Below are 22,310 nucleotides of genomic sequence, written 5' to 3' on the forward strand. Positions count from 1 at the left end.
ACGCGAAATATTTAAGAAAACATTCGAGAGGAATCCAGGGTGTTTTCATTCAATCTAAGTGGCAGTGGTTCTTTGATTAGATCTCGTGCAGGGTGCGATTGTGACTCTTAGGGCTGTGTGTACGCAGTTCCATTCTTAGGATTCGTTTTTCACAGACAATTTGGCACTTGATTCTCTGTCATCTGTCATTGCTCAGACGACCATTTCATAATAGACACCTAATCAATGTAGCCTTTTCTGCAAGCAAATATTATCTGCAAACATTTTGAGGCCTATCGTAGTTATTGTATCGGGAATAGTAATAGCAAGAGTGTGAAATGGGAGGCAATGCTTACCTGGGGGGGGGGGGGGGGGGGGGGGGGGGTTACACCTGGGGAGATATTTGACCTTGTTTGTTGCAGGGATGTGAAGAATGAGGGGAAAAAAACCTTAGCAAATCTTATAATAATTTTAAACATCACCAATAATATAAAAATGCTATCTTATTTTATGGAACTTATGCTAGGAAGTTTCGTGTATGAAAATGGAAAACTACAGTTTTTAAACTATTGTTTTTGGTGCTGTTATATTGTTGTCATTTTTCCGTTTCGCTCAGGCTCTGTGCCCAAAAACTTAGTTATTTCTTAGTCTAGAAATAACGTTCATTCAAGAACTTTTCCTTATTCTCTTCCAGGAGAGCTTTCAGTATTTAATTTTTTAAAATGACAATCAAATATAATTTAGCTTTATAAATATTGCAGGACATGCAGGGCATATATTTCAACCTGAACTGCTTTACATGTTTTCGTTACAGATATTGTTTTTTTTTGGAGATGTTCCTACTTCTCTCTATTTCTTTGACACATATATTTCTTGTGGTTCATGCATAAAGTCGACTCCAGCGGGGTGGCTCTAACCCTGTTATTTCTTGACAGCATAGTAAACCAACACAACACCTTTAACTTCTCTAATTTCTTTCTCAAGGTCCGCAAATCTCGTAAGAGTAACTTCTAATGTGAGGGTTTTATGAGTATTTTGCCTATTGGCATGTAGCAGGACTTTATCCAAGGGTTTTTCATTTGTCAAACAACATTAGCATCAGAGTGTCAGTTTAGAACTTACTAAATGCAGGGCAAACGGGACCAGAAATACAACAACTTTTATTGAAAAAGACACTGAAATTTTTCCCAGTATGATGACATTTTAAAAAAAACGTACATGGTGTCGTTTGAGGAACATGATCCACATGGTGGTGAATGTAGCCTATAAGACTCTAAAGAGAGTTATAGTTTAACCACACAAGAACGTCGACCAGTACACCCCAAATTCTTATCTCGCATATTCATGTGCAACCCCATCTTAAAGTGCGCTATAAATAGGATACCTCATCGAATGATACGTCCGTTTGAATTCAATAACTTAGGAACGCCGAGGACAGTCTAAAGCGAATAACATAAACAGAGACAGAGGATGCCTGTTTTAAGTAGGGGGGAAACGCAATAGCCTCGGGAGAGGTTATAGGGCGATAGAAAATTAGCAGGAGAGAGGTTATCGAGAGTTTAATAAGAGATTAAAACTCTGATGATTATCTAAATTTCAGAAGTGCAACTAAAATACTCAAATAGCTAATTAATGAGTTAAACTATTGGACCACGTAACACGAAGATTAGCCTATAGTAGCATATGTTATGGATGCTGACCGTCATAAATTCTGAGGTAATAACATAATTTATTCTTGCTCCCAAGCGAAGTTTTTGCACTGATTATCATTTGACCACAACCTTCGCTGCATTGCCTGTACTTTTGTCTTCAGTATAAATTTTCTGTATGACTAACAAAATACTATCTGTATATATAAGCAGATTCCATACAAATGGCTCAAAGTAAAAATGCGACAGAAAAAACATTGCTAAAATATTATTTTGGGTGAAGTGATGAGACACACCTTTTGAAACACAAGGTCAAAACTCCTCAACAAGGGTCAGAAGTGTAGTAGGCCACATACTCTTTGTGATTTGTGAAATTTTCCTCTTCACTGCAGGTGCCGCGTGAGTAAGTGACCGGCTTGATTCGACAGTGTGTATTCGGGTGATTGACAACATTATCTCATCACTAAAATCAACGAAATTCGAACCAGATTCCACTAAATATTTGTTGTAAATATGTTTATTGGAGACATTTGGTCTTACTGGTTAGTCACTTACAGCCCAATTGTTCGCCACTGAATACAAAGAGAAAAAGTTTGTTTGTAAGGACTGATCTAGCACAAACACCTTAAGACTGTAAATTATTGATTCATGTTTTCCATCATTTAGCCTACCCGGAAGATGAGCAAATTTGGACCAACAGGCCAATTTAGATCAATACGTCTCTTTATTTGTTATTTGTCAATCGATTAGTATTTTATATTGTAAAATGAACAGTTTTTATTGTTACAGTAAACGTAAACATTTTTTCTGTGTTACCAATGTAAGTGTTGTCCGCAGGAAATAGTTTGTATCTCGGTGCACATTTTTCACGCGCAGTCACGCCCACAGGCCGGTATAACGCGCACAAACCGATTGGACTTGGGAATATTGCACTCAGTTTGGAACAGCGTTCACTGATTACACAGTGTTATCATTGTCAATCAAAGATTGAGATAAAGTTTCAGGAGGGTGCGCCGGGCGTCACCAGAATGAACACCTCCGGCCTCGCAGCACTGTAGACTTTTGACGTTTTCTTCTGCTGAGCCCTTGGGGCGACGGATGAAAATCAGAGGGCAAAGGGTCATGCTGTTGCACCTTCTTAGTCTAAATGAATATGCAGTGCATCAAGAATGGGGCGCACAAGCAAAACACGATAGAGCACTTATACATCAATGTTAACATAGACCCATGGGTACGCCAGAGTAGGTTATATCTGATGTGAATTCCTTATGTGTAAATCTAGAACTTGGTAACTGTAACTCAAGACAACTTTAAATGAATGATAAACTTTCCCTAACACTTCTAGCACAAAATAATCTTTTCTTAGCAGTCCCAAAATACATAGAAGCTGACATGGAAACGTAAACTCTTCCTTAGCCTATCAAGAGTAATATCACGTTCTCACAGAATTATGGCGTTAGTTATTGTTAGCAGAACGATGCTGAGAGATCTGACCACTACCGAAGTGATGAAAAAAAGTGTAGTTTGCGTTTTACGGGGGCAACATCTTGCGTGAAACCCTGAAACCCTGAACTAATATAAGTAATTCCAATGCACTGATTCGCAGTAACATTTTAATGCGTTAGATTCTTGAAACGACAAACAGTCGTGGCGTCCGAATTTAAGAGAATGACTCAGTCATTTTCAGTATCACGTATAATACCGAGATCACAAATCTAAGTTACTTTAACAGTTTATATGTATTTGATCTGGCGTAGTTTTTGTCGTGTCCTTCCTCATGACAAGGTATAATTTGAGAAACCTGATACGAGATATCTGATTCGCTGTCTGGCTCCCTGTCGGTCGACAACGCACCTTGTGTGTTACCTTACCTCGACCTGCTCCGAGCGATTAATTCGTCTCACTCTTCTAAGATAAACAGAATGACGTTGCATCTAGTTTCCGTAGTCAGAAACTTTAGAAATCTACGAGCCATGTTGTACTTCATAATTAGATTATAACAGCGAATGAATCGCCACAGAACTGATGATTTGTTTGGCCATTTGCGAGTATCTCTTTCTCTCTTCCATTCTACAAGCTTAATTATCTCTCTTGTCAATTTTAATATATATATGCATGATTATACACTAACGATTTATAATTTATATCCTTACAGAACCGTCTACAGCGTCCTCGATTTAAATTACATTCACATCTAAATTTATCTGTATTGTGTAGGATGTATGTTATGTTAGGTGCACCTAGTCGGAACACAACACCAACATACACATTCATATCTATGTAAATACAAATGAAAATACATTTGTATTTGTTTCGCTTGCTCTTTATTCAGACGAAATAACGAATGCTGAGCGGTCAGTGTTATAGCGGTTCTTGGATCCCGGCAGTTCATTGTCCCTAAACTTTACCACTGCACCAGCCCTCCAGCAGTATTTTTTGACTGGCTTTCGTTTTGGTTATTTCTACCAAAATGTGATGGAATAAAATAGTATTGTACAATGGTAAAAGTTCCATTTTTATTGAAAAACAAAAAACAAAAAACAAAAAAACCAAGAACAAAACATAACGGTCTCGACGCAATGCGGATGTTTCTTCTGAACTTCACGAGTTCTTATATTGTCACGGGCTTAATTTCCTGAGCCGTCTGTAGTCCAGGGTAGATCAGGTAAGGCTCAAAATGCGTATTGTGATTATGGGATAGGACATGTAAAACATAAATTAATTTTTCCAATTTCCACTGTAGTTACACAGGGTTCTAACACCCGAAAATTACTGAATGTTCTTAATGGCGTTTATGCTCTTAACGTTATCATGCTTTTAGGAAACCCACTCCTGAGTGTATCGGTGTGCGCTGCATGCACTCTCTTAGATGTTCAGATTTTCCTACACGGGCAGTCCCACACTTCTTTTAGAACTCCCTGGCCTTTCCTCCTCTTTCTTTGGTCCCTTTTTTCCCCAGCCCCTTCTTTTGCCATCTGTTTTGGCACCCCTCTATTTTGTACCATCCTTCTATTCTCATCTTCCTGTGTTTTGTGAGTCACCCCCCTCCCCCTGCCCCCATCTTTGTCTGCTCGGTCCATCCCTTTATATTGTTCCTCCTCTGCCTCCCATTTCCGCACCAGGCTCAACCTTTGACCCCAAACCCTGTTCCAGTCTCCGTTCTGCTCCCCAACTCTTCTTCCTCTGTTGACTGCTTCCCTCCATGTTTTGGGGCTAATAACTGTTTCCAGTCAGCTCCTCACAAAACCCAGGGTGATGCCAATTGTATGAGCCACAATAGCTCACAGGCCTTAACAATCATTAGCAGCAGTCCGACATGCTCTTCAATAAGGTTTACCTGCTCCATGGCAGAGGGCACTCGGGATCTTTTTAGTCTTTTTAGTTTTAATGGAGTAGTTGGTTCACCTCACACTTAAGAGTCAGGGGTACAGAGATGAAGAACAAGGTTGAATGGGACAGCATTTTTTTTTTTTTTACTGAATCATTATCTGAGGCCCTTGACTGATTTGATGTCCAGTTAGTTCTTTTTCACCAGGCCAAGGTAAGGAAAATGATGGTCTGAAATATGTAGATTTTTTTTTAAGTGCTTACATTCTCTGTCTCTCTCCCTCTCTCTCTCTCTCTCTCTCTCTCTCGCCTTAATTATATTATGTTAAGATATGCCCAATGCCAAGAACAAGTCTAGAATAAACTCTTAGCATTATTTTGATTTATATGTGTTATTGCTTTTTTAGCTACACACAAATTCCTATTTCTCTGCCCTCTTCTCTTAAGCTCCTCTTTCACCAAACAGTAGATGACGACTGCAGAAAAAAGGCAAAATGTAACCATTTGCTCCTAGTTGAAAAAAAGACGTAGTTGAAATAAATGCCTCCTTACTATGCATGTCCAAATGTTTATTGTGTAACTTTCCAGTTCCCATATATACCTCACATAAAACGCATATACCTCCACGGGAATGAAGAGGAGAATGAGAAGCAGAGTGAGTCATTATGTGATCAGACGTCATGTTCTGAGTAAAGAAGTTTGACTGCAGTTTTACTGTGCAGTAATTCAGTAGATTCAATATGTGTTAAAGCTCTACTTTTTGCTTATTATGATTTGTACCTCAATTCTGATTTGTACTTCAAATTTTTGTAATTACTTATAATTATAATCTAAGACTCTGAAACTGATCCAAGATTCCTCAGCATCCCATATTGTTCTAAAGATGGTAGTTGAACCATTAAGGCATCTTGAATTTACTGGTGCGAATAACTATCAGATAATGTGTAATGCTTTATTGAATTATTTTACGCTGTACTCTGTTTTTGAAGTTTATGAGCTATTCAGTTTATCCTCATATATTTCAGTTTTGGGACTATTTTATCTCTTTTACTGATGTGAATATTGTTTTTAAAAGTTAGCCCAAGCAATACGGCAAATTCCAAACAGTAAACAAGGGTGAGAAACAGAAGGACAAAATGAGATTTTTTTAATATATATTTTTCGAGTTCCATGTGGCTGAGCGTGAAAGTTTTAGAGATTAAGAAAGACTGACAGGTTCCTGCATGGAAAGAATCCTATTGGAGAATGTGAATGAAGTTTCCATGGCAATCACAAAGAGTCAGCTGTCCAGTGTACAATTAGTTAGGTACCTTTTGGAAAACAAAGACTCATACTAACAGTTTCAAACATCATACAAAGGTTCAGTTGCTGGTATCATCCAAATCTGAAGATCTAGTAACTTGTCAAAACAGATCAATCAGATTTTTGTCAGACAGATTTTCTGATTGCCTTTGTTTGGATAAGTCATTAGATTTTCCATTTTAAATATTATTTAAGAAGTCACGCTTTGAAGAGAACCGTAATATTCAGTGACAATAATTATAATTTATTATCACTTGTTTAATCAATCTCTTCAGTCTGACCAAAAAAGGTTATGAAATCTTTTATGAAATTAGTACACAGCGTCCAGTTATACCTGTTATGACCATTGCATGGTACTTTCCATTTTCATCAGCTTTGAAGGGAAATCTTGTCCAGGAGACAATCCAGAGATGCCAGAGCTTACAAGCCTCATCCTGAGTTTGACTACATGATATCATTAACACTTCTGACAAAAGCAAATGGCTGTTAGAGAAATATCTTGCACACTGATCTTTCACAGTTTCTTCATCACTGTTGCTGTTTCAGAGGAAACCCTCTTTAAATCTTCAGCACTATGTAAATGCTGTACATTCACCATGTTGTGAGACAAAACTGTCTCTGCATTCAAGATCCAATCTTTACACAGTTTTAGGGTCAAACTGGGGTTACCACAAGAGAGCACTGGCCTCTGAGATTCAGCAGAGCAGCACAAACCCATGAGTCTCACGCTAAAATATGTTTGTGAGGGAAAACAACTGAGTCATCAAAACAAACACTCTGACACCTATTAGAACTATCTGAAGATGTTCAAATCTATCAGTAATTATCAAGGCTTACAGGAAGCCAATTGAATGCCAAAGGTTAATTATGCTCTAATTCTCAGAAGGACACGACTATGATGTATCTTCTTGAATCTACTCTTGTCTCTCTGCTGTCTCTTTTAACTATCAAACACATGTATTACTGCCATGCAGTAAAGCAAGAATGTGCTTGATATGTTAATTAGTAATGCACACATTCTTATTTGTACAAGGAGAGAGTGTGCCTGCAGAGTACTCTACAAATTTACTGCCAGGAAACCCTGTTGAGATGTCATCTGACATTTACGAACACCCCACTGTAATTGGGATGTAATTAGCCCTTTATAGTCCTGTAGTTCTCCGTCAATTAGCCTGTCAATACATTATTTGTGAAGGGTGAGTCGGAGATGGGATTCCGTGTCCTAGGTCAAGCGTGGTATTACAGGTATTGGTGGTGCTGGTACTAGGTCATCCTTTATTATTTGATTCTTCATTCCTCTCTGCTATTTGGATTAGAAATATTAATGCTAGATTGAGAAGTCTGCGCTGTTTGGTTTGTTTCTCCACATTCTGCAACAGCTTTTTTATGCTGTTTTTGTTGCTGACATGTTACACTGTTTCATATTTTGAACCTGCAGGAAAAAACTAAAATAAAGGTTACAAAAAGAAAACACTGAAGGAGGGAGAAGAAGAATGAGAGTGAGAGAGAGAGAGAGAGAGAGAGAGAGAAAGTGTGTGTGTGTGTGTGTGTGTGTATGTGTGAGTGAGAGAGAGAGAGAGAAAGGGAGAGAGGGAGAGAGAGAGAGAGAGAAAGAGAAAGTGTGTGTGTGTGTGTGTGAGTGAGAGAGAGAGAGAGAGAGAGAGAGAGAGAGATCTTCCCCTGTCTAGCATGTCATTGGCAGTGTGTCACTGGTGGATTTGCTGGTGCGGAAGCAGATCTTTTCCTTCAGTGACTCTATTAATTTACCTCATTTATCTTACCCCCACCCCTCCACCTCCCAAAATAAATACCGGAGACCTCAGCTGAAGTATCTATGTATTAGTGTGAGTGTAAGTGTGTGTATGTGTGTGTTTGTGTGTCAGTGTGTGGCATGTGCACCAAGTATATGTTCATATGTGTGTGTGCGTGTGTGTGTGTGTGTGTGTCTGTGGAGTGTGTGTATGTGTTTCTGACAAAAGGGAGAGAGAAAGCAAAAGGGAGAAAAAGAATGTGTATGTGTGTGAATATATGTGTGTGTGTTTCTGTTCTCAGGCACACAGGTTTGTGTGTGTGTGTGTGTGAGGGGATAAAAACACAGCAGCTCCCCTTTCCATTCCCAGAGGACAAATCCGTGGCGGAAAAACTCATTTTCCTGCAAATAGTTTGTCAGTTGAGCTAGAAGGAGTGATAAATTATCACAGACGTTATGTGAGGGAGGGTGAGAGCAGAGCATTGAGACTCTCCCTTTTCCCTTTTTTCTCTCTCTCCCCTGTTCTCTGCCTTCACTTTCTCTGTGTTTCTCATTCGGTTTCTCTTCATATCCTCCTTTCCCCCCTTACCATTTGCAACCTGTGCACAAGCCACTTTCTCCTTCCTCCTCTCCTTTGTCTTCTCCTTTATCTTCTCCTCTTATCTCTCTCTCTCTCACACACACAGACACACACACGAACACACACAAATATAAAAACACACACACATAGTATCACAAGGTCCGACACAGTGAAGCATCGTTGTCCATGCAACTGGAGTGTGACTTCCCATCCCAAATGATAAATTGATGGGCAGTAAAATGGATTTGTTTTCAACTAGTAACACATCAAAGAAGTAATAATTCTGTATAGGGAATGTGGCGGAATGATGAATGGGGTTGACAGTTAGATTGCATTGGAGCAATGGAGTGAGAGAGAGAGAGAGAGAGAGAGAGAGAGAGAGAGAGAAAGAGGGGGAGAGAGAGAGAGAAAGAGGGAGACACACAGGGAGAGAGAATGCAAGATTGTTTGGAGAGTGCTGGGTCTACATTACATTCAAACACTGGGAACGCACATTCTAAAATAATTGTAAAAGTTTCTAAATTATTATTAAAGAAGGTTAAAATGCTTAAAATCAGCATGAAATATAAATATTGGCCAGTGCAAAAAGTAGGGATGAGCTGAGAGTCCAGCAGAAGTCCTTGCAATTCCATTTGCTGGTATCACTCTTTCAAATGATACTTTTAAAATCTTTATTTACCGTTATAAATTGTTTATTAATCTTAATGTACATTTATTAATTTATTATTAATTAATTTATTAATATTCATGCAAATGTGATTTAAAATACCTTTTTAGAGGTATCCAAACAATAGCCAATGCAAAGCACCTAAGCACCTTCAACAAACATCTTCACCAACATTACTGTACTGACATTAGGTTACTGACAATGAATGGCCATTTCTGTGTGTGTTAGTCAAGCACTGAGCACAAGTGGTTCGCAATGAGGAGCCACTTACAGTGTCAACATGCATAACAGCACATTTACTTAAAAAATGTTTCACATTTATGTTACATTTAACAACTGGGCAGACACTTTTGTCCAAAGCAGCTGACAACACCCTTGCCTTTTTGTTGACTTTGCTTTCAATACCAACTTTTAAGGCGTTTTATCTGATAGATGTTCATAAATGAATGCTCTTAAACCTTTTTCATAATACATTTAGAATCATTTGAAAGGCTCTTATATCCGTCATCCCTGTAGCCACTACATACTAATGCTTTAAAGCTCATTCCTATAAACTTTTTTTTTTTGTTACTATTCACACCAACATGTACATCAAGGGCTTTTCCACAGGAGCTGCCTTCCTGTTTAACGCAACTATGCATATATCATGTCCTTTTAAACTATAATACATATAACTGATCCATCTGTGAGATGATTTGTGCCAAAATTCAATGGAAGTAAACAGTGGAAACCAAGGCTGCTGCTAGTTTATCAGTGACATGAGTTACACTTCATTTAAAGCTGTGGGTAAACACTGAAAGTTAAGCATGAGGTTAACATGTCGGTGTATGTGGAAAGCTAAATTTGAAGTTAATTAATTTAATCTCATCGCTGTATGAACATCTGTCCATCTACATGGTATAGTATTCAGGACATATATAAATTAATAGAGAGGGTAGATTCATTTGTTCATTTGCTAATTGCTTTATTTGATATTTTTATTTCTTTTGATTTACATTTTTTTCTGTTAATTTAGCAAAGTAGCAACTGACATTACTTAGACAGATTTTTTTCAGTGCAAATTATTGCTGTCTGGATATGCTTACTGGAAGTTCTTATTTCCCAGTTCGGAAGTCATTATTATGAAATTATTACATTCATGTGCCTCACATGAGTGCAAGAGGGTTGCAAGAGGACAGCGAGTGTAATTGTTTCTTTATCTTGCAAAAAAAAAAAAAATTTCTGCAGGACTAAATTTTTCCTACAAAATAAGAGTAAATGAAACACATAGGCTGAATAATGAATGTAAATAGGGCCTTTACTGACTAAAAACTTTTAATTAGTGAGTGAGAGAGAGACAAAGAGACAGAGAGGGACAGACAGAGAGAGGAGGGTGGCACAGAGAGAAGGAGAGAGAGGGAAAGAGACACAGAGAGAGAGAGAGAGAGAGAGAGAGAGAGATGTAATGAAAGCTTTAAGTGAGGGCTGGGTTGTATGGCCAAATATTCTTATCACAGTATAAATTACACCTTGGTATCAGTGTCATTCAGCACACAGTGTTTTTAAAGCATTTTAAAGTAAGTGATGAATTATACAAATTAACTGATGATTCACTTGTGTAGCTCACTGTGCTCCAGTTACCTAAGTTTTGCAAGTCATGTGTTTACTTACATGAAGTTTTATGTTTTCACAGATTTTTCTCCTTGTTTGATCTATAAGCTGTTTACAAATCTCACCATCTTTTTATTTTTCAACGGAAGAATGAATTTTAATATTTTGCATAAGCCTGTTTTGTTATGGTGAAAATGATTTTATTTTCATGTGATGAATACAGTACTGGTGTAAATACCTACTGTAACACAGATCCCTTACAATATGGTAAGTATACATCTCAGCCCAATTTGGCATTTGAAATATACTAATACGCATTGTATTTTAATAGTATAGTTGCTTCATAACAATTTATCTATTTATGTGTTATGGCAGTTCCTCTATGTGTCCTAGCAGGAGTTTCAAAGGCCACAATCTGGACATTTTTTTAATCAAAATTATTTCAGAAGCTTCCGACTCTAAAGTAGGCTTGCATCTCTCACAGTCCCAAAAGTGTGTGAAGGTGGCATACATGTGTAGACATAACCTGTACTGACTGAATTAAGTCTGCCCAGTTTCACTGGAGAGATGGCTTAGAGCCTCAGACTGACCTGAACTGTGAGGAGCAGTGCCCTGAATCTGGAGGAGCAGTGCACTGACAGGAAACAGAACGTAAACGACTCAGCACAATAAAACCTTCGTTAGCCAGATAACACTTTGTCGCAATAAGAGGCGCTAATAATGGCTGTTTGGGTTAATGAAATAAGAATGTTAATACTTTCAAACATGAGTTAGAGTATAATTCTACACAAGTCTAATTGCTTTAAGTGGACTGATTTACTTAATACCTGCATTTCTGTCCTTGTATTTTCCATATCAAAGTGGAACTCCCTGGGAGCTTTTTGCAAGGAAAATGAAACTTTGACGGTTTGATTGGTATATGTCGATTTGTTGGTTAAACCTTTAGTCCTCCGAAGAATGCCGCATAAGGGCAGCTCATTTTTTTGTGCTCATGAATTTATGATTAATTCTTCTTTCTGTCTCAATGTTCTGAAATGAAAAAGAGAAACATTTAACCAAACAATCTTGACTGGTTTTGGCAAGACTTTTCTAAACCAAAATTATGTCAAGTTTTACTTTCAGTATGTACTTCCATCCTCAGGCATAGCTTTCTATGTCACAAGCTCACTTTAGGCTTAACTTCCAATTTTTACTAACAGCGAATTTTGGCACAAATCGCCCCACAGTAGTCATAATACTTTGAACATCCAACTACTTGGCAAACTTAGTATGCCACTATTTCAATAATTAAACTGCAACACAGCCAGAAACGCATCCAATTTGACCGAAGTATTTGTGGATGGATTAAACACATGAAACCTCTTTCTCTGCTCACCCACCTCGCATCAAAGAGTTAGAACACACTCTGTCCTTTTACACGGGTAATAGACACTGTAACGAAAGACTTGTGATGGACATAATTTCAATCATTATCATCATCATCATCATCATCATCATTGCTGTCATCATCATTGCCATCATCATAATCATAACCGTTATCATCATAATGACAATTACCACCTATAATTGCGTAATCTCATTCAGAAGAAATATTCACACAGCTGCATTATTTAAACTCTATTCCAACAGTTTTAGTGGCACATTTGAGACACCATATGCACAGCCAACCATCAGCTAGATCTATGAATAATATCCTACTATTTGTGTTTACACTCTCTTTTTCTTCTTCTCTTTGTCTATGGCTTTCATTCCTCTTTTCATCAATATCTCTTTTATTCTGTATTTCTTTCTCTCTCTGTCTCTCTCTCTGTCTCTCTCTCTGTCTCTCTCTCTCTCTCTCTCTCTCTCCCTCTCCCTCTCTCTCTCTGTCTCTCTCTCTCTCTCTCTCTCTCTCTGAGGTGATTGATGAAGTGAGGCGTCGGTGCACAGAGTCGCATGTGGCCACCAGTCCGAGACAGCTTCCTTCTCAGCGTATACCAGGAGAGGCTGAGAGAGAGAGAGAGAGAAAGAAAGAGGGAGAGTGGGAGAGGGTGAGAGGAGTGTATGAGCGAGAGGGGAGCTCAGCTGAAAGCCGCAGACTTAATTCTATGCATCATTAAGCAGTCTCACTCAATGCAACATCCCCTATACATCATCCACGCTCAGTAAACACAACGATGACATTACATTAGCAAGCGCAAATGAATTTTCTTTTTAGAGGGAAATTGAGAATACTCTTTTTCTCTTTCTCCTGTGTGCCACACTGCACAGACACTCACAAAACTCTAATGCAAGCCATTAAAAGAGAGAGCCATTTAAACAAACAAAAACACAAACAGTGTCTCTTTCTCCCCATGTCCCCATTATGTACTCAAAACATATAGGTAGTTTCCATCAGAGGAGCTCTCCACTATTAGCCATATTATTTACTGGCTTACAGAAACTAGAAGAAATGACATTGTTCTTATGCCAAGCTTTTCAGGAGGTGTGTTTGTGTGTGTGTGTGTGTGTATGTGTATGTGCGCACGTGCACACGCACGTGTGGGTGGGCATGTACAACATTGTTTTGGAATATGTATCATAAAGATAAATATTGTTTTTTATGTGAAATTCAATTAACCTTCACTTATACAGGTAAGTTATTGAGAGCCTGCTCTTTCACAACAACCATTTTTTCAGTGTTTGAGGAAAAATCACCATTGATTCACAAGGCAGTTGCCCCTAAGCGCGACCCTTTGTGTGTTTGTTTAATGAACTGACACAGTGGCCACGGGACTCTGGTTTGTCCGTGTTTTGCTTGTATAACTCCAGGCTTTTCCCAGTTCATTTCCTTCCCTCTCAAAAGTGAATTATACCACAGCCGGCAGTCCCCATTCACACAAAGCAAATTTGAGGAGCATAAATTACCGGGCTAATCAAATGAATAATTATGTTTTTATTGCACACATTATGTCTTTTTCTCCCCTCATCCCTAGCCTTTGAAGTCGACAAAATCCATTAAGGCGGTGCTATAGATCATCTCATTTCAGTGGCGTGTGTGTATATCGTTGGGCTCGTTTGAGAATATCGAATCGGTTACAGTAAAGTAACCCCCTGGATTGAGCCAAATGTAAAAATCCATTTATTTTCATGCATGCGTGAGGACCTGTCATTGTGTGCTGTAATGACGGATGGGAGCTGTTCCTTCTTTCAGGGAAAGGTGATAAAAAGTCAAATTACAATAGACGGAGAGACAGGTGACGAAAGAGCGACAGACAGAGGGAGAAATTGGAAAAGATCTGTCAAGAGAGGGTGGCAATCAGTCAATTAAGTTTTTTTTTTTCCACGATGAGCGATGGCTCGCGCAGTGTCTTGGTTCACGTGTGACATGAGTGCAAACTGAAGTCAGGGGTCAGCGGGGAGTCAAGAGCATGACCTCTGACCCTCCTGCAGCTGAGACCTCTGCTCTCAGACTTTCTCCCTCATTCCTTAAGTAGGGTCTCACAGTAATTCTTCAATCTTTAAATGGTACTGTGTGTTTTAAGGATCAGGTGTGTCTGAAGTTACACGATAACTTGTATTTTTCCCTCTTCAGACATATTTAGGACTGTACATTCAAAGATGAATAAAACTACACATTTTTCCAGTTGACCACCATTGTGACACTGCAATAGCAGGATCTGTTGTGGCTGTAGTATGTGTGTGATGTAGTTACTGGCATGGAGCGTGCCATACTCCACTAACCATTCATGTCCCTCATTTCTCCACTCAGATATAGCTGTTGTTTCACCATGCCAATTACTGTAAAGTCTACAACATCTTGTTGTGACATCTGAAAGCATGCTGACCCCATGCCTGACAACGTGTTTACCTTCTAATTCATCTTCATGAAGAGCCCTAGCTTTCCATCTCCCTCCATATCTGTCTGTGTGCCTTTCTCTTTCTTCACATCAGCAAACAGAACAATGCCCCCCTGCTGGGCTGGAACCTCCACTGACCCCCGCCGTGCGCTCTGGGGTTGACCCATATGGAGGTGTGAATGCCTTGTACCCCCATGTCCCTCTCGCTGACTTTTTATGACCTATCCCATGATTAGAGCAGACTTCAAGTCCACTCCGCGGCTGTAAAAGCATCACAGAACGCTACATCAAAGCAACACAGGCAGGAATGCCAACATTTGTTTGTTTTATCATCGTGGCATTCTGCAGAGCAATCAAACGAGATGAGAGTGAAGAGAGAGGCTGCGAGCCCTGAAAAGGACAGAATGACGCTGTTAGGACTGTAAATGCATGGCAGTTAAACTGGGGTGGTTCTTCACCGTTCTGACATATACGTTTTTAGCCAAAGGTTTGTCAGATTCGGATTTCTACCGGCTAAAAAAACACCCTGATTATTTCATGAAGAAGTCAGAGGTAAAAAAAAAAGATTTGACGAATGATTTAAGGTTGTTGAGATTGTCTGTGTGATGTGGAAATTTTATGTCACGTTGTGTAAAAGTTGGTAAAGACTGTCTTTGTGTCTTTGTGTATAAAGAGTCTGAGATATTCTCTATGCGTGGGTGTAAATGTTTATGATACAGTTTGTGTTAACAGAATGTGATGGGTTTTAGTAAGACTGTGATAGAGCCTTTTTTTGACATTTTAAAATTCAGTTGTGCTTGTTATTTTTATTTATTTATTTATTAATTTTTGCTGTGATATTGTATATTAGCAATGAACAGCCGTATCAGGTTTCAGTTTCATATGAATCCTTGTACTTTGAAAAAAAAACACTCTGTGATCATCTTTCATTCTTCACTTTTCTGAGTTTCATGAATCATCATTAAGACAATACATTTTATGATACTATCATTGTGTTTAACTTTGTGTTTAATCTTTCATGGTCAGTCATCATAGAAATAGAAATTGTTGGAGTTTCTACAAAGAAATGTGAATTGTACATAGGGATAAATTCATGCAAAGAAAAATAGCTTTTATAAGAAAATTTTGGTAATCTCAAAAGGGATGGAAACAGTAGTGTGGAAAGATCTGCTGTTTTGAGCAGGCAAGTAAATCTGAAAGCATTCACATTCATTTTTAGTGTATTCTGATGTAGTCTTGAGAATACAGAGGTACAGTACATATCCAAGAGACTATATAAAACACTGTATCATCACAAAATGATTTTATAATTGAGCTGTTGTTCTCTTTTTTACACTGCATGGTCATTCATTTCAGTTGCACAGAATCTCCTCACCCACTTCCTCACTTGTTAAAATACTTCATAGACACATGCACTCATACAAAGAGGAGCCCAACGTCATGTAAACACATGAAAGTCCTCCACAACATCACAGTCCAAAACAAACACAAAGACCAAGAAAGGGTATGAGAATGGAAGCACACTTTTATTAAGTCAGAGGATATCTCTTGTCTACTCCCTCCCAGTCAATCTGTCTTACGTTTCCCCCTGTGTAGGAGACCAGTGTGTGGGGTGAGAGACTGGGAAAGTCCCGTGATTTATGGCCAACTACAGGCCTCACTGCCTCTCTCCTCCTTTGTGAAGTTCACAGTGGAGCGGTGAGGGTTGATTGCCTCACTCCCTTTTATTTTGTAATCATACATTGTTCATTAGGATTAATAGTGACAGAGGTCCATCCAACCTTCTTAAGAATACCAAGCCTTAATTACAAGACTGGTGCACAGGGGGAAATCTGGTGGGTTGTTAATGATTAAGGAAAATAATTACGGAGGGCAAAGCACACAAAGATTTTGTTTTCTAAAAGCTCCCACTATGGTTATGATTTTGTGAGATGTAGAGATGTAGACATTGAATCTAAAATATGTGATCAGCAAAATGCTATGTGGAAAATTCTTTCTGCTGTTACATTTTGGCTGCAAAAGTCCTGTGGCATGTCAGTGGTTTGCATCTTTTTCATTCCCTGCCGTTAATTACTTGTCCCATCCCAATGACAATTACAAAAGCCCTTTTCAGTTCATATATTAACTCTTCAGTATAATCTATCTCTTTCAAGTGCAAGATGCTGCAATCATCAACAGATGTCTTAAAAGACAAATATGCGTTCTTTTCTAAGTAATACAGACAGACCAAACTCATAGAATGGCACATGTGTGCTTTTGTTTGTACTATTTGCTGACTGTCAAATCACCTTGAGGTCCAGGAGAGTCCTTTACCAGTCCCCTTTTCCTCAAACATACTATTAAAATCCACTATTTAAATCCAAACCTACCTTACAGATGAGGTCACACCCCAAATTCACAAGTCAAGGCCAGTGGAGGTTTGTTTTCATCATGGCAAAGCACCCAAATCATGTTGCTATGAAGAGGGCTATATAAATGCAAATTGTATTGGAGATCTATTAGAAGCTTGGAGAAGGGGGCTGTATGTAAATGTCCTATAAGAGCACTCTAGAGCACTCAGTCCAAGCCGATTACTATGGGCCCCAATAAAAAGGCAAAATAGAGTGGGGAGAAATGCCAGCACCTTGTGGTAAATCATGGCGAACAAGGTGAAAACTGGGGTAATTGAATAGTTGAGGTGTTCTGTGTGATTTATAGTATATGCAAGAGAGCTACATAGGCAGGAGACCGGTCTTAGTGTGTGTGGACGTATACAAGAGTTGAGTTCAGGCAAGGCCATTCCTCTGCTTGAGAAACTGTTGAGGTTGGGATGTTTGAAACTACGATTTTGTCCTAAGTTGATGTGTAATGTAAATTATTTCACTATGTTGCACTATATGGTTTCAATCTGATTTAAAATGGAGCGAACTGCCTGAGCTTCATGGTTCAGGATCTTGGACTGTCTGAACACAAACAATGAAAATCCTGCAGAGCACAAGAGTATTCGGAGTGTGGCGAAACTGACTGGTAACATGAGTCCAACGGCCATATTCTAAGCTATGAGTAACTGTAATATTTGATGTCTTTTTGATGTGTACTAACTGCTCTGGACTTATTACATCTGTTTCATCATAAGAGATACCCACACTGTTATGAGCAGACCATACCCACAGAGGCGTACTCTGGAAGCAGGTTTCTCTCTAGTGGTGAAACTGAAGAAGCACAGGCTTCTGGATCCAGTAAAATCACAGCATAGCCTCTCACCTGCTTTATCATACTGTTCTCAAAAATGATATGTGAAGGAGTCAGAGGTAAGTCTACAGCCATATATAAGGTCATAACCCAAAAAATGTTGACAAGAATCTATATTTTATTGTCAAGTAGCCCATCATTTCCGTTTATGGTTAAAAAAAATACTACCAAACATTGAATATCTTGATAATGTGAACAGCTCATTAAAAATAATAATCAGATAAATGGAATAAAGATATTTTTACCAGTATTGCTTTCAAACAACCATTGATTGTTGGAATGCAACAACCATTGATTTTTTGACCAAATATTTTAATGAATTAAATGAATTCTCATTTACGTGTTTTAGACGTAATATTCAATAAGTCAATATATGTTATCTGTTAAAATCTCTTCAAAACCATGTCTATCAGTATTATTTAAATATTCTGATACTGTACAACAGAGATCAGCAGCTTACTTATCCACATCATCATTTCTTTCTGGTTGCTATGTTCTTGCACAGCCATACCATACCATCCTGTAGAAGAAAGGTTAAAGATACCATGTCAAAATGGGTGCAGGTGTGAATGTTACTTGAATGGAAAAGAAATAATTTTCTTTAAAGGGTTTCAAGAAATGTATACGTACATGCATACATCATTGATGCATACATCAAGCTGTAATTTTGTGTGTGTGTGTGCATGTGTGTGTATGTGTAGTTTTTCACCTGCACCCCTTCTGCAGTGAGTGCAGAACAAGGTTGAATTTGCCATATTCTGTCTCTGATAGTGTGCAGGTGGAGGCCCTCAGCGATCTCTGAAGCAGGAGCAGCAGTTAACATGTCTTGCTTGTTGGCAAATATTAACAATGGCACCATACTCAGTTTCTCTTCCTCAAGCAGCTCAGCCAACTCCTGTGTGTGTGCATGCAGAGTGACAGACAGACAGAAAGACAGAGAGAGAGAGAGAGAGAGACAGACAGACAGGCAGAGAGAGAGAGAGAGGGGAGGAAAATGGGACAGTGGGGAGAATATCAATAACAACAAATTAGCTAATCCCCTCTTGCACCTCTGGGGGCACTGGACCATGACTGCCCTCTTCCAAAGTGAATAAACTCATCCTGCAGGGTTTACCTGACTTGTCTCCTCAAAGCGTTTCCTGTCTGCACTGTCAATCACATAGATCTGGTAGAAAGAAAGACAGGGAAGCAGGGTCAACCGGGTTAATGTGTCATGTCCTTCACTGCACCAAAGTACATTGTCATTCTTCTTCATTATGGCTTGATAAAAAAATATGCTAATAAAAAACAATCTAATTCATTTATCCAGCTTCTCAAGGAATTGTACTGAAAAAACAATTGTACTGACATTTCTCTAGTGGGGATTAAAACAGCCAATATTTATGTGGTTGTCATGTTTCCTATGAATTTTACAAGGCATGAAATTCAGATGAGATATCTAAGTGGCATATTAAGTTGTTTGTAGATGATGGAGAAGAAGGTCCAATGAGACCTACTGTACCAGAAGATCGGTGTTCTCAAAGTAGTTCCTCCAGTAGGGTCGGATCTTCCGTTGACCGCCAATGTCCCAGACATTAAGTTTAAAACCTTGGGACTGAACACTCTTTATGTTAAACCCCTTGAAAAAGAGACAGACAGGGCTTATTATCAGAACTTGCATATAATAGCATGACTTTTATGAGCAAATTCAAATTCAAAACAATGTCCCGTGGTTGGTGGCCAAAAAAATGTGCAAGTTACAAGATCAAGAAAGTTAAGCTGTAACAGTCATGCGCATAACATGAAATCAAAGGTTGGTGTGTGTGCCTGCCTGCATGCGTGTGTGTGTGTGTGTGTGTGTGTTGTCATGCTGGTCATTGTAGGGTGGTATACATGTGTTGTACTTGTGTCGGGGTGATGTGACTGATATCCTCAGAGGCAAGCTGTTTGAGAATGGTCGTTTTTCCAGCATTGTCCAGGCCCAGAAGGAGGATCCTGACCTCCTGATCTGGAGAGTGTTTCAGCCTCCTCAGGACTGACAGCAAACCCTTGTGAAAATCAAAAAATAAAAATGACCCTTGCAGGATTCCATCCACTTCTTATTTCACAAACTGAAAATTAGAAGTCAGAGCACCATGACTGATGAAAACAATAGTTACTGATTTGACACCTTCAGACAGTAACTGTAAACAATTGGAAACTGTCTTAATCAAACCTGAAATCATGTGGTTTTCTTAACTTACTCCTGGGCTATATTCAAAAGATCAGACAAGCTAAAAAGGAAAAAAGATCTGATCTTAAAATTGAAATGATAATCTTTTCTTGTATTCTTCACATCTGAGCTCTTCAGAGTGAGACAGGCACACGAGAGGAACGAGGAAAAGAAAATCCTGCCTGGAGCGCCGTTTAACAGGCTTAGGCCTACTGCATGACTCTGTGTTTAGGCTAAAGGGTGGCAAAGGGACACAGGAACAGCATAGGAAACCGCAAAATTTACTTCAACAATTTGCATCAACATAAGCAAACACCACTGTGATAATATCAGTGGAGTCATCAGTCAGGTTCAAGGTATTATTATGTCAAAGAGTCAATACTATGACTCAAACCAATAGCAAGACTGGTTCAGATGCATTCACCAATCACGCAAAGGCTTGGTTTGATTGGGATTTGCACAGATTAATCAAGGACTCCTCCTGCCAGAGCTAAAGATACAGCAACAGGATACCTAAGAATACCCATACAGATAATACCTAGGCTATATATCTAACCCAGTTACCATGGCCTACATAGCTCAGGGCCACATTATGTGAACAGAATAGAGCTAATGTGGAGTGAAACACCCTCAAATTTTTGTTTGACTAAGTGAAACAGAAAAAAGCAAGCATTTGACAATAAGTCAGCTTCATCAAGCATCAGACAGATGATCAGTACTATGTTGCATTAGCACTCTGGCAAACTCTTTTCAGAGCCAAAAGGAGAGTAAAATAACCTTGGTTTCATAAAATCATGTGTGTAAATGACTCATTTTAAAGTGAGAGGAAAACTGAAATTTTGGCACTCAAGTAAAACCATCAGTGCTCATAATGTACATCAACTAAACTAAGTGTTCACAAAAATGCATGTTTAATTAAAAATTAAAGTAAACATGAAGTAACGAAATGTGGTGGAGCGGAAAAAAGGGAAAAAAGAGGGAAAGAGGGTCTTAAAATACCACAACTATTTGCCTGTTTTAATCTATGAGTTTAGTTTAATGAGAAACTAGTTTCCGTGCTTCTTAGAATTTGGTCTTGAACTCCTCGAACTAAATATATTCGCTGATGCACTGAAACACCTTAACTGACGGGCTGAAGCAGGCAGAGGTGTGCTCACTTTGTTGGAAATGGTCAGCGCAGGGGATGAATTCAACACATCGTTGCTCAATTCGCCACATTAATCCCGTAGAAACCAGATAATTGGTTAGTTAAAAAAACCGAATTGCCATCTCAAATACTAACGCACGATAACGTCAAGAAAGTAGCACAAAGTAATTTATCAATTCTCTGGCAAGTGTAGCCAAGCAGATTAAAACGCATACTATTTCAGAAAAGCTTGTGTTGAGCTGCGATTTAAATATGTTTGAGGACTTGAGTACCCAGTTTCTACTACATTCGTACACGTTGTACGCTTCATAATTTTGACAGTTTGCTTAGATCTTGTAGTTATATATTTCCTCAGCAACAGGTGCTAAATCTGAACGAACTAGTGTTGCTGTGCATTGTCAATACGATGTAAATGCCGCATGTTAAGAAATACGTTTTTAAATAAGAAATGATAAAATTTACGCGTTTTCAAGGGCATTTTCTCCTAATACTGGGAGACTAGGTAAAATCAGAGCATGTCAATTCAAGAAACTGTATTTCTGAGTTAACATCTTTTTTTCACCATCTGAAGTGAAAACCTATCTCAAGTACAGTTTTAGGCGAGAGGCCCGTGTTATCCTACTTCTACTCAATGTAGTCACAACGCATCACAGCCAACTGTGAGCTTCAGTATTCGCTTATGTCGTTCAGTGCAATAGATGTCCAATGTGAGGCCAAACTACGGTGAAGATGATAATACGCCTCCATAGTTAACACGAAAAGAAAAACATAATAACCGAGTGTATAGTTTGTTCGAATGGGTGTCTACTTACCATGTTTTGGTCGGCTTGTCGCCGTGTCCCGCAGATCCTGGATTTGACATCATTCTGGCCTGATCAAGCTGTCAGCCTCACAACAACTATGGCACCTGTGACGTCCGTGAAAACAATGCGCAGTTGTTTTCAATTTACGTCCCACAAGGCACAGAATGTAAATGGGAGAATAAGGCTGTAGCTATATAGGACTACTTCATACTATAGTGGTAAAGAAAACATAACATAATGTGGACATCGGAGGAATAGAATAGAATAGAATAGAAT

The 22,310-nt window shown here is 38.8% G+C and overlaps 1 protein-coding gene across 1 annotated transcript; it reads right to left on the minus strand.

Annotated features, from left to right (window-relative positions):
- Positions 1–18,365: 18,365 nt before the first annotated feature.
- Positions 18,366–22,096, minus strand: LOC115806991 (ADP-ribosylation factor-like protein 3). Its single transcript, XM_030767849.1, has 7 exons — positions 22,044–22,096; positions 20,116–20,122; positions 19,777–19,920; positions 19,395–19,511; positions 19,008–19,058; positions 18,603–18,788; positions 18,366–18,413 (listed from the first exon to the last, which is right to left on the minus strand). Exons 1-7 carry the CDS (start codon positions 22,094–22,096, stop codon positions 18,366–18,368), a joined length of 606 nt encoding a protein of 201 aa, XP_030623709.1.
- Between the last annotated feature and the right edge of the window lie 214 nt (positions 22,097–22,310).

Source organism: Chanos chanos, chromosome 3 (assembly GCF_902362185.1).
Source record: "Chanos chanos chromosome 3, fChaCha1.1, whole genome shotgun sequence".
Lineage (NCBI taxonomy): Eukaryota > Metazoa > Chordata > Actinopteri > Gonorynchiformes > Chanidae > Chanos > Chanos chanos.